General features: G+C 38.0%; 1 protein-coding gene across 5 annotated transcripts in view; it reads right to left on the bottom strand.

Moving 5' to 3' along the window:
• The window catches only part of Eif4g3 (eukaryotic translation initiation factor 4 gamma 3), a 400,120-nt gene that overhangs the window by 95,855 nt on the left and 290,617 nt on the right, over positions 1-13,648 (bottom strand). For all 5 annotated transcript variants that reach the window (XM_004637641.2, XM_023722577.1, XM_023722578.1 and 2 more), the window contains 2 exons: positions 5,227-5,315; positions 505-751 (listed from right to left, as the gene is read on the bottom strand). In XM_004637641.2, coding sequence (XP_004637698.1) covers positions 505-751; positions 5,227-5,315 — 336 coding nt within the window. The remainder of the gene's footprint in view (positions 1-504; positions 752-5,226; positions 5,316-13,648) is intronic.

The raw sequence follows: 13,648 nt of genomic DNA, 5'->3' as shown, positions 1-13,648 counted from the left end.
TTTTTTTTTTTTTTTTTTTGTGATGATGTCTTAAGATGAAAGATCTTCCACAGTTTATCACACGTTTCACAGAGTACCTCTCATACTGCAGGCATTCAATTATTCAGCTGATGTATATGAGAGTTCAATTCTACTGAGTAGTTTGGATTAATAAACTGAGTTCTAACTTGTGAAATGACTGCTATGTACAGTCAAAACCAGAATAGCCCTGTAATGAATAAAATTAAATTTCTTTCACTGAGTTTCAACAGCCTGACACAGATTCCCTCTGTCGGCTGGTCTTTCAATGGCAGTAAGTCCTGGAATATCAGAAACAGCAATCATTTCTGCCAACACATAACTCTCTGGATTTGCTAGTCACTGATTTGTGCTGCTGATCTACTCTGTAAAAATTATACTGTGATGATCCAGCATCTCTCTATGAGGAGGCAAGCTTTCTCTAAGGTTGCAGCAGAGTAAAAAGGAGAAGGAAAAGAGGACACAGGACAGCAGGGATAAACGTACCTGGTTTAAATGGGAATGTGATCCCGTCACCAGAACTATCGGTGGAACCTGAATTAGCATCCGCTCCGTCACCCTCTGAAATACTCTCAGCACCATTATGCACAGGCTCAGCTTCTTCTCCATTTTCTTCCACAGCTTTCACCTTTTTTAGGTCAGAGGGTTCTCCCTCAGGATGAAATCCTTGGCTCATTTTATCAGGTTCAGATTCAAGTATTCTGTCAATTGAACACTCCTCTTCAAGCTTAGGCTAAAGCATAAGTGAACAAAGAAATTACATTTTCTTTCTCACACATGTAAATATACATAAAATTCTATAAGTATCCCCTTAACATCAAGAGAAAACATGTCATTCAAGATAAAAACATTTGTGTTCAGGATATGGTACTAAAATGGTAGGGGTTTTGTTTGAGCCAGGGTGTTGCTACGCAGTTTAGGATGCCCTCAAGCTCACTTTGTAACCCAGGATGGTCTCAAACTTGCACGGATCCTCCTGCCTCAGCCTTCTGAGGGCTGGGATTATAGGCATGAGTCAACAAGCCAAGCTCTTAAAAAAAGTAGGTTTTAAAAATACTTTACTCATTTCACCACCTACAATAAGGCAAACAATTCAACTGGCTACTGAAACACTTTTATGTATGACTAATGAAATACAAATGTACCAACAGTTAGAATGGAAAGAACTGTTAATCCTTGGAACTTGATGGACATGAAAGAATCCTAGTCAGAAATCTAAAACAAGCACTCTACCTCCTGCCACTAAAGCTCTACAAATATAAAAAGAAACACTATGGAGTGTATTTCTGTGTTGTCTTCTGGCTGTGAAACAGAGTTTGGAAAATAGTTTTCAAGTGTATATGTTCTATGAAGATGAACATATCTCATTTGATAAGGAGGCCACCTGTTAGTTTACAATGTATTTTGCACGTTAGTTTTTAAGATTATTTGAGGTGATATAGTAAATACGTACATACACACACACACACGGCAGAAAAAAAAATCATATAAGGAAAATGCTCAGAACACATCTCCCTAAGGAAAAATCTGGGTTCAAAAGTATCAATTCTTTTTTAAAAAGGCAAACACACTCACTCACTCACATAAATAAATAAATAAATAAATAAATATTGAAGTTATTCTTAGGATTATTTTTTACTATCTTCATGTTAGATATCAAACCAAATGGGGCATCAGAAGTGCCTAAAGCAAAACTCTCTGAAATTTAAGGTTCTTGCTCATGAAGAGCAGCATTACGAATACAGTTCTGGAACAAGTATTTAGAGGAAAGAGGAATTTCCACTTGATACCTTCATGCTAGAAGAGCCAAAAATTTGTTCCCACTATAGCACAGTTAAGTGTCCTGGGAGATAGTTCACACTAATTGCTCTATGGAAGAAAAGTTTTTTAAACTGTAGTGACAAATCTTACTTTATTACTTAAAAGATTTTAACATGTGTAAATAAATATGGTAAATTTTCTATCATACATCAGATCACAGAGAAAATACACTAAACTTTGAAATGTTATTAGTAGAAATAGCTTTTTTTTTTGCTCCGAATGCCCTCAGGGCAGGTTTGGCTGGCTTGAGTTGTGGGGATGAACCACTGCAACCTGAGCCTGACTGCTTTGTTGAAGCAGCCACTTAAAGAACTGAGCTAAGGGGCAGGCCCCCGAAATAGATGATTTTTAAGGTCCTGATTCTACAATGGAAGTAAGGAAATACACACAAAGATACACAAATGCCCAAGGGAAGAAAGAATAGGGAAAAGAGAAAAGGTATAAAATGCCAAGAATCAACATTAGGAAATAAATCCTTTTTGTTTCTTTCTTTTTTTTTTTTTTTTTTTTTTTTTTTTTTTTTGCAGAACCAAGGATTGAACTCAGGCCCTTGTGCTTACCAGGGAAGCATTTATTCTACTGAGCCATCTCCCCAGCCCCAATAAATCCTTTTGTAAAAACAGCAGGAAGTAGGCATATTCTATCCTTTAGTGAAACAGATCTGAGACTGGATCATGATTCAGCAGCCTCATTCTTAAAAACTGCATACTGTTACAGTCTAAATGAACTCATGAACTCACAATGACTTCCCAACAACGTGATTAAGCACAGGTCCTCAAGATGCTCCCCACCTTGTCACTGAGTCGCGGCCTCATTCTGTTGCTCAGGCTGGCTTACAACTGCAGGACTGAAGCAATCCTCCAGCCTCCGTCTAAAGTAAAGGTCCACCTACACTACTACACTACACTACTCTAGCCTGACACAGGAAGATCTTTAATAATTCAAGGCATAAATATATAAATGGTACTAAAGAACAGAAAAGCTATACTATATAATGATGCAGAGTGCTCCAGATTTTATAAAAACGTGAAAAAAAATTAGGAAAAGTTACTGAGTTCTCTGTATCGAAAACCGGTAACAACACATAGAGACTGTATTACTTGGAACCTCAATTTCTCACTGCAAAAAGAAGCGTAAGGAATTTTGTCACATGAATAGCAAACCATAATTCAGAGAATACAGAACCACTGAAGAGTTTGGGGCATAGTGTAATGAATATTTGAAAGTAAGTAGAAAAATTAAATGTAAATGGTGATTATTTTTCTTTTAGCAGGGTGAAATATCAAACCAGTCTGAAAGTGTCTTAACAGTTCCTAAAAAACTAGAGTGAAGGAAAAGCACCTCATTGTCTGTATGATGCAAGGTGAACCTTTGATAAGAACCTGTTAAAAAAGAAGGTAGCCTGCCTACATATTTTAAAACAAATTTTAAGATGCCTCAGCCAACAATTTTATTTATTAAGTTTATTTGCAGTGCTAGGAGACCACTACCATTTTAAAAACAAAACATCCTTTTGCTGCTTTTCTAGACTACAGTTTATAGGATGTGTCTAAAACAATTATTTTTAAAGAGTGATTAAGAATGGCAAGGCTTGATGAATTGAAATAAGAACAAAACTATCTGATACTAACTAAAGTGCTTGATCAAGTATGTTAGATTAGGAAAGGCAAGGGCTAGGATTTCTGAAAAGTCTGTTAGCAAATAACCTTTAAATTTTATTTTTAAAGCACAAGGTTAGCAAATCAGCGCCTGTTTCAAATCAGTCAACACAGGTTTGTTTGTAGCTAAAGCAGGTTCCATGCCCAGGGACCATCTCTGACTCACCACTTGGGTGTGCAAAGGATGCAAGGTAAGAATGGTTTCTGTATTTGTAATGACTGAAAAAAACTGGGAAATATATTTCATGCCACACGAGTTCAAATGTCAGTGGGCGCTGATAAAAAAGTTTTACTGGAACATACTTATACTTCTTTATTTATACTGTTATTGTGTCAGGAACCATGCAGTCTACAGTTGTAAAATATTTACTATCCAGACACGCATGGAAAAATTTTGCTGACCTTCAAGCTAAAGAACAAGATCAGTATCTGAAGGCATGGGAATGGCAGCCCATCCATTTAATATTTAATAACTTGGAATTTAGCCTTATTACAAAGGAACGTGAAGTATAACAAGGAATTTAAAACCACTGGAATCTAAAGGGAAATCAGTTTATGAAGCTTATAGCCATACCAGGAATGAATGTGAATCTCCTGCCTCTAGAAGGTATTTTATTCTCGGTAGGAGCGTCATTTTCTTGTTCAGCTCCAAGAAAAGTGCAGCAACTATTTTATATCTCTGTTAGTCCTTGTTCTTACCTTGATAACTGCAATGAATTCATACCTGTTCAGCATTTTAGCGATTGCTATGGGACTGTGACACTAACAGAACATCGTCTAAGAGCTATGACAGGGCAGGAAAGAAAGAAACGGGTGCTGTTAGCTATGTGAAGGGGATGAAAAGTTTAATTAGCTGGGGGAAAACCCCAGCGCTCAGGAAAATGTGAGGCTGTGGCAGGAGGACTGCAGTTCAAGGCCTTTCTGGGCAATTAGCAACTTAGTGAGAACCTGCCTAAAAAACCTTTCTTTCCTCCAAGGATTGGGTAAATAGATGTGTTAGTTGGTACAATGTGTCAACTTGGCTGACTCAGCTCGGGCAGCGTGGGGGCCTCGCCCTGCAGGTGGGCAGGGCCCGGAATTGAGAAAGGTTTCCTGCCCCTGCTTGGTTTCCTGCTGCCCCGCCCTGCTTCCGTGGAGAAGTCCATCTTCAGAGGAGCTTGATCTTGGCAGCCGCGCCGCAGTCAGTGCAGAAGGAAGAGAGAGGCCTGATGGACGCCGCCGCAGCTGCTGCTCCTCCTCTGCTCTTCATTGTTTTCTGCCGCATGAACTGCTGCTGTTTGCCTTGGAGCCAGCGGGAATATGGACTGAACCCTCCAGTAACTGTGAGCTAAATAAACCTTTCCTTCCTTCATTTTGAGTGTCGGGTATTTGTCCCAGCAATGAGTAAAAAGTAACTAAAACAGTAGGTCAGCAGAAAAGCCCCTTCGAATTCACCGAGATTCTCCTGTCTTAGCCTCCTGAGTGCTGCAATTACAGGTTTGCATCATGACACCCGGCTTATATTTTCAAGGAAAGATGAGAATCCAGTAAAATTAATCATGTTATTAAAGTTTCTATGTAAACCTTACTCTATATGAACTTTAAAAATCTCTCCATTTGATATATCAAGTTTTGCTTCGAAAATGGTATGTCAAAAAAAAAAAAAAAAAAAAAAGAACAACCTTTCACTAGTCTTAGGAAAGGGCATCACTGAGTTAAAGATGAGCTAAAGAGTTCTGCTGTCCCTTACCTCCAATTCTGCCTCTAACACCTCTTCAGTGGTCCGGGTTCGATCTTTTGGTTTCTTCCATGTCTTTGGTAGAGTTGTAACTGTTGGAGCTGAAACACAAGATTAGGGACATTATTCATCACTGGAAAGTCATCCTAAGAGTAAGCATGTCTAAATTTCTATATCCAAATTCAGCGTAAGACAAGACTTCTCCTGTACCAAGGAGACAGTTGTAGCTCTGACTGTAATGACAAGTGTCTCAGGCACAGACTCACAGTTTGCCAAGCAGTGGCCTCGGGTCTCTTCCTATTTTCGTGGCAAGACACACTTAAGGCATGTAATTTGGTATAACCTGAGCATCCCTAAAATGAAAATCCCAAATTTAGAGCATTTCAGATTTTCAGTTTAGGAATGCTATCAGTAAATCTATATAAATATTCCCAAATTGTAAAAACTTGGGAATCTAAAATACTCATGTTCAAAGTATTTCAGATAAGAGGTACTCAAGCAGAATGCATTAAGTATCTATGTAACAAAAATGCCTTGAATGAATTCTAGTCCTAGGTCTGTTTCAACTGAATGAATTTTGCAGTGTTAAGCTTAAGTCACACTTCTCAGGTTCCTGCATAATTTAACTGTAGAGCAAAAGAAGGAGAATTGGTCAGTGAGGGTCTTCTAAGCTATAAAGACATTATGCTTAGCCTTCATTTTTTTTTTAATTTATTTATGTGTGTGTGTGTGTGTGTGTATGTGTGTGTGTGTCCAGCTCAGCCCACCAAGGGGCGGGGCTGGCTGGCATGTGGTGCTAGGGGATTGAACCGTGGTCCCTGTGTCTGCCAAGCTTGTTCCAAGTAGGTGCTTTAGACCACTGAGCCATCTCACCAGCCCCTTAGCCTTCATTTTTAAAAAGCTTTCTAGACAACCAAAGGTATTTTTAGGTTTCACAAATTCACTTTCCATCTCAGATCAATACCACTAGCCTAACCTTTCATTCAGCCGGAATGGAAAATTAAGAAACCAGTTAATTTTTACTGGATTACTCTACTGTAAGAAATTCTAAATGGAAGATCAAGCTCCAATCCCCTGCTTTTTATTATAGTGCTGCGGACTGAACTCAAGGAATCAAGCAAGAAGTTAAAACCCTATCCCTTAAATGACTTTTAAACATTCACGTGGCATACAAATTCCACAGAATCATTTAACATTTAGACATAAAATCTAAATTAACCATCAGATAATAACAGAAAATATTAAAAAGATCTTATAGAGGACACCTTTTTGGACAACAGACAAAATATCAAGTTGCTGTAAGCCAATAGCTAAAAAGAGTTTAAGAGAAGTTACTAGAAATATTACCAAAAGGAATAGACAAAACATAACATTTAATGATTCCCTACAAAAATGTAACATCATTCACTGAGGTCCTCCTTGGTTTGGTTTCATTTTTGCGACAGGGTCTCGCTCTGGAGTTCAACCTGGGCTTAAATCTAACTCTATGGAGCCTAGAATGGCTTCAAACTCTTGGAGATCCTCCTGCCTCAGCCTCCCAAGTGCTGGGATTACAGGCATGAGCCACCATGCCCAGCTCATTCAGACTCTGGCACAGACAGCCTTAAATCTTTTTTTTTTTTTTTTTTTTTTGAGATGAATGGAGTGTGAATGTACAAACTGTTTTGGGATAAAACACATTTAATACTTTTTAAAATTATGGCACTATAATAAAAATACTCTAAACTTTTCACAACACACCTCAAACCAATTCTTCCCCTTGGGGAGTATAATAAACAAGCAACGATCATTAGGTTGTTATTCTTCCTTTGTGGCCTGCTCAAGGTAACCACTTTCTCAAACTATGCAAACTATGGGTGGGTTTCAACTTACTATTGTACCATAGTCTTCTACCAACTATGTAGATTTTGTAGTTGTCTATCTTTTAAAAATCTGATTTGATACAACCAATCTATTTTATTTATTTTAAATTTTTTGTCATTTTGAGACAGGGTTTCACTATGCAGTTTAGACTGGCCTTGAACTCACTTTGTAGCCCAGAGTGGCCTTGAATTCAAAGAAATACTCCTGGCTCAGCCTGAGTGCTGAGATTACAGGCATGCACCACCCTGTCTATCTAGTGTATTTTAAAAGCATACTCCAAACATGCTTTTGATTTTTAATTCTGCTTCTATCCTCTTAAAAGTTATGGAGCTTAACTGTTCATTTTATTTCAAATTTTGTATTTCTGAGATTCTGTTCAGTTTGGTTTGGCTTAGAATTTTTTATTAATTCACATATGAATTCTGCTTCAAATTCCAGGCAACAGGAAAAGGAGAGGATCGTTTTTTTGGCAGATTCCCTAAAATCAAGTATAAACTCAGAAGTAGTTTTCCCTACACAATAAAAAACAAAGTAAGATGTATATAAGATTTTCTTTCCATGATTATATCAACTACATTCAACCTAAAATATTAATAAACAAAGCATTTCTTCAATGATTAATACCACACACTAAAGATTTTTGCAAACTGATTAGTCAAGATTTGTTTATTTATCTTGCTGAAGTGCCTAATGTCTTGTCTTAAAAGACTTCAAAGTAGAAATTCAAGAAAAAGGTGAGAATGTCACTTGTTCTGGGATGAAAGAATACACGGGCCTTTAAGAGCTATATGGTCCTTTTAAAATCAGACAGTGGAGCCAGGGAGATAGAGCTTAGTAGAATAAGCAGCTGCCTGGCAAGCGCAAGGTCATGAGCTTAGTCTCTGGTACCCAAAATAAAATAAAATCAGGCGCTGATACCTAGAGAAACCATGCTATACAGCACCTTCCCTATCATTACTGGCAGGAAACTCAGTAAGTTTAGGTGTGTTGGGTGAAAGGGGAAGAACAGGAATAAAAGAAAGAGAAGAGGAAGAGGGGAGGGGAGGGGAAAAACACTGATTAATAAGACAATATCCAAGTAGTTAAAACATGGGAATAAATTTAGGATGTGGTCACAGATTTGTTTTTTGCTTTCTAATCCACTGTGCAATTTGGGCACTAAAATTTGTTTACTGAAAAAGTAATATTAGCTATATTAAAGAGACATCAGTATTTTTTGCAAAGCCAAGAAATAGACATCAAGTTTCACACCAGCTAGGTAAGCACTCTACTGCTGAGTTCTGAAAGAGGACATTATCAAGGAGAATATATCATTTGTTTTATATTGTATTTCACTAAAGCATCCCAGAACAAGTGACAATCTCTGCATAGAATTCAGAAACTACCTGGACTTAAATTTACTTTGTTTTATATTCTATTTCACTAAAGCATCCCAGAACAAGTGACAATCTCTGCAGTGAATTCAGAAGTTACCTGAACTAAAATTTGTTTAAAGATGCTTAAAGAAGCTTCCATACATACTTAATTCATTGCTATATTTAAGCTCTACTACTTTGAAAAATAAACAACCATTCCTCATAAGTCTTTTTTTTTTTTTTTTTTTCTTAATCAACCAACACACACATTTGGAAAGCCACTGGGGATATACGATACAGGTTTTAGTAAGATTCCTTATCTTCCCACCACAGAGGTTTTCAATTTATGCCAAAAACTGCATCAAACTAAAAATATTTCCATTTTGAACTCTGGCCCTAGATATGGCACAATGAGCCTCTCAACTGAGCCATCGAATCTGGCAATGACTTCGTTTTAATATCAAACCACAGTAAAGTCACATTTTCCTGGTATTTTTAAAGAGCTTCACAAACCATCCCCACAGACGGCAGGTATTATTTTAGCACAGATGCTATTATCTAGTATTATAGATGCTATGGTTTTTCAGGGGCTTTTCACATATGTTCTACCAGAGTAAAGTTTCTTTTCTTTTTTTGTATTTCTTAGGGAAGGATCTACAGGGTGTTCAGGGTCTCACAACTAGATCAGACTCGGAATGATCTGCCTGTTTACAGCCTCCCAAGAGCGGGGATTACAGACGTGCGACACCACACTGGGTCTCAACTGCTGTCTCAGCGTGCCCTGGGGGTGGGCCTGGCACAGCAGGCCAGGGAATTGAACCCCTGACCCATGCACCTGCTTGCAGGCTCTTTAATCAGTTGAGCTATTTGGCTGGCCCCAGAGTATAGTTTCTACTCTTGTAACATAGGATCTGATAAACATCTCTATTACTGCAAAACCTAGAAGATAAACCATGGTCTAGGAGAAAATGCCTGGCACTAATGCAGAAGGTCTATACATATACAAGTTTCTGTTAAACCCATATGACATTTAAAAAGTTTTTTGGGCCAGGGAGCTAGATCAGTAGAATAAGCGTTTCCCTGGCAAGTGCAAGGACCCGAGTTCAATCCCCAGTTCTGCAAAAAAGAAAAAAGAAACCTCCACAAACTGAAATGCTAGCTTTCACAGAGAAGAGCTAAGTCAAGAGATAGCTATGTAATACATCCTGAGGATATACTGCTTTCTAAAACATCATTCTATGTAAGAACATAGATCATGTTTTTATGATCATCATTTTGGTCTGTTTTCTTTTCAGCATGCAGAGAGTATGCATATTGCACATTTAGTTTTATGATCATCAACAAGTACTCGCTTTCTCTTTTTGCAGAAACATCATCTCCTAGAGAAACTCCAGATATGAACTCACTGTTTTTAATCTAAAATCCCAACTTAAAAGGAATGTCAAAAATTACAAAAATTATTTTTAAGAATTAAAACCAGGGGCTGGGGAGATGGCTCAGTAGAATAAGCGCTTCCCTGGCAAGCTCAAGGGCCTGAGTTCAATCCCTGGTTCTGCCAAATAAAAAACAGGTGGATCACTACAAGTCTGATCTAGTAGTGAGAACCTGAACACCCTGTAGAGCTTTCCCTAAAATACAAAACTAAAAAATAAAAAAAAAGAATTAAAACTGGGGCTTGGAAGGTAGCTCAGTAGAATAAGTGCCTGCCTGGCAAGTGCAAGGGCCTGAGTACAATCCCCGGTTCTGCAAAAAAAAGAATTAAAATCTCCTTATCATGGGAATTGATACATACACATATTACATCTTGATCCTTTTTATTTCCCATTTGCTTCTTCTCTCACCTTTCCATGTAAGAAAAATGTCTCATATCTGAGATGAAACATTTTGGTCTGTTTTCTTTTCAGCATGCAGAAAGTATGCATATTGCACATTTAGTTTTATAATCTTTTTTAAAAACTGAACTTCAAACAAGAATTTAGAGCCCTCATGCTGGAAGGATGGTGGAAGATGAGCAAAGAAAAAAAGATCCTTTTGGTTCCAGAAAATCTGAACAAGAGGAAGGCTTATCAAGCCTCAAAGCTACCCAAGCAAAGCAGACACTTTTAGCAAAGAAAGAGAGGAAAGTAAAAGAGATCAGATTTAAGTGACTGGAATCTTTCCTTCATGATTCCTGGCGGCAGCTGTGTGACAGGGTGCGCGTGAAACAAGAAGTCAAACCTCGTGCTCTGAAAAGCACCTGATGAACATTCCTTGGCCTTTGTTGTCCACCTCCAAAGTATTAACGGGGTGAGTTCACTTCACCTATAGAAGTTGTTCAGTGGTGACTTTGTTAAAGTAATAGCCCAAACTCTGAAAATGCAGTGGATAGTGGAGCCTTATGTGACCTGGGATTTCCAAATCTGAAGTCTGTCTGGGAACTCATTTTGAAACGTGGACAGGGCAAGGTCAAAAACAAGACCTTCCCGCTGACGGCTAACACTTGTGATCGAGGTGCACCAGGGCAAGTTTGGTGTCATTTGCCTGGAAGACCTCATTCATGAAATCATCTTCCCAGGGGCGCATTTCCAGGAGATTGCCTGTTTCTTGCGCCCTTTCCACCTGTCTTGGTCCGGCAAGCTACCAAGAACAGAGTGGGCTTTCTCAAGGAGATAGGCTCACCTGGTTATCAGAGTGAGCCCATCAACCAGCTCATCCGCCAGTTGAACTAGTTCCAGAGACTGGAAGGAAGTATAAAGGAACCTACAGGGCAGACACCTCAGCACCGCCCAGTTTCAAGGAAGAGTTGCACTGTTTCCCATCCTGCCACAGCAGAAATCAACGCTTGCAGTGGAGGAAGAAGTCCTGTTTTATTTTATCTTCTGTCCTGGGGCTCACTGTTGCTGAATGAGCAACCTAAGGAGGATATGAGGTTCCCTGTCGCTAAGACTTGGGGCAGCGGACCCAGCCCAGAGGAGTACTTGAGTCTGGAGCCCCAGGGCTCTTTTGAATAGACCAAAATACAGTTACAATTGCCTGGGGAAAAAAATTTAAACCTTTATGGCTATGATGTTTCAGTAGGAATTATCCTAACAAATCAACTCTGCCAAAATCCCTATTATTCAGGCTGCTAAATTTGATTAAGCTGCTAAAAGTTCATGATTATTATTTTGAAAAAGGATAATTTAAAAACAAGTCACAAGGGAGCTAATTAAAGTATAGAGAATATATAAAAGGCAATGGAAAACAATAAAAAGTGTGAAAAACTCATGGTGGCACATGGCGTGTAATCGCATCACCTGGGAGGCTCAAGCAGGACTGGGGCAGTTCAAGGCCAACCTAAACTACATACCTGGTGCAATCCTGACACCCTCCACAATAAGTCTTAAGAGTAAGTAGGACCAGATGAAAAAAAACAATCTTACTAGTCTCGGAAAAGTAAACTTGTTAAATTATTAAATTTACTGATAAGGATCAAATCATAGCACAGGTTTTTATGAGCTATTCTTTGTGGCAATGAGTTTACATAAAGCTAATGAGATTAAATTACGATTTCAAAAAATATTGATTAGAGGGCTGAGGAGATAATTTTAGCAATAGAGTGCTCTTTTCTTAATAAGTGATACCTTTTCCTAATAAGCATATTAACTTTTAAAACTTAATTTTACTAAGAACATTGTATTTTTGCCTAGGATTTTGATCTTCTCAATACCTGGAGAAGTCAGTAGAGCTCTTGAGATAGTATAGGTTGAGCATTCTTTATTAAACAATCTGAAAACTTTATTCAGTTAAGAGCATCAAGACATTTTGGATTTTGGAACATTTCACATTTCAGGAGGACTGCTCAACCAGTCTATGCAAATATTCAAAATCTAAAACCATGAAACTGGAAACACTGCTGGTCTCAAGCATTTTGGTTAAGAGGTAACTATGTTGGTTTTGTAATAGAAAAACAAAACAAGCCAGGTTTTCATGTCTGGTGACATACATCTGTAATTTCAGCATTAGGTAGGCTGAGCAGGAGAATTATGTCTGAAGTCATTTTGGAAAACATTAAGAGACAACTAAAAAAAAATTAAGAGACCAAAAAATATATATATAGATAGACAGATATGGGTTAGGGATTTAGTTCAGTGATAGAATGCACATGAAACGTGCAAGGTCCTAGATTTAACACAGGTACTCTCTATAAGAATGTAAGAGGTCATTACACATGACAAATAACCTTTTAGTCCCAAGGTATTCTATTGCAATATAAACCTAAAAGAAACTTTTAAGAAGGAACCATACCAGTAAATTTAATTTTGCTTCTACTTATTAGATCATTCACTAATCAAGTAAATTGTAAAGGCTTAAAATTCTTTTTTCAATTTTTTTCTGGTGTGAAAAAGGAAACAGACCTTTTCTCATTCTTTTTATTAGATATTTGGTTAGAGAAAATTATAAAGATGGCCTCTAATTTTGTTAAACTCCTTTAACAGTTTTTAAAATTTACGGTAGTATGAATGCCCGTTTTAATTAGAAACTGTACTTTAAACTTTGATCTTTTCCTGGGCTAGTGACATCCAGTACAATACACTTCTGAGAAACTGACACACACCAAAAATCTGAGCCACCTGATAGCAAAGGCAATAAACAGTAAAGACACTCTAGAGTGCATCGTGTTCATAAGGTATGACACTTAGTAGGTTCAATATGTTAGATGTGTACTTGATTTACAATGGTTCCTGTAGAGTAGGGCATGCTGGGAATTGAGCAAAAGGCTTTATGTATGCCAGGCAAGCACATTACTACTGAGCGACACCCCCTAGCCCCGGGATTTTCAATTTTTAATGGTATTGAGTCCTGAAAAACCCCTTCCCTTAAACCTCATGTTAAGTTAAATATCCCTTTGACATCTATATAAATCTTTCAAAAACGAAGAAAAGCTTTTATCAACCTTATAACTTAGGAATGTTTAAAAGCTTGTAAGCTCTTTTTCTTAGTATGCTTTTGCTATAAATCATAAATATATTCACTGTGGTAAGCTGGTACACACACATATTATATCTTCATATTTTTACTCTTTGAAATTCCAACATCGGGGCTGGTGAAATGGCTCAGTGGTCTAAAGCACCTACTTAGAACAAGCTTGGCAGAGCACAGGGACCACGGTTCAATCCCCCAGCACCACATGCCAGCCAGCCGCGCCCCCTGGTGGACTGAGCTGGCCACACACACATAAATAAATGAATAAAATT

This window comes from Octodon degus, unplaced genomic scaffold (genome assembly GCF_000260255.1).
Source record: "Octodon degus isolate 3935 unplaced genomic scaffold, OctDeg1.0 scaffold00092, whole genome shotgun sequence".
NCBI lineage: Eukaryota > Metazoa > Chordata > Mammalia > Rodentia > Octodontidae > Octodon > Octodon degus.
This window is presented reverse-complemented; position numbering and strand designations above follow the sequence as displayed.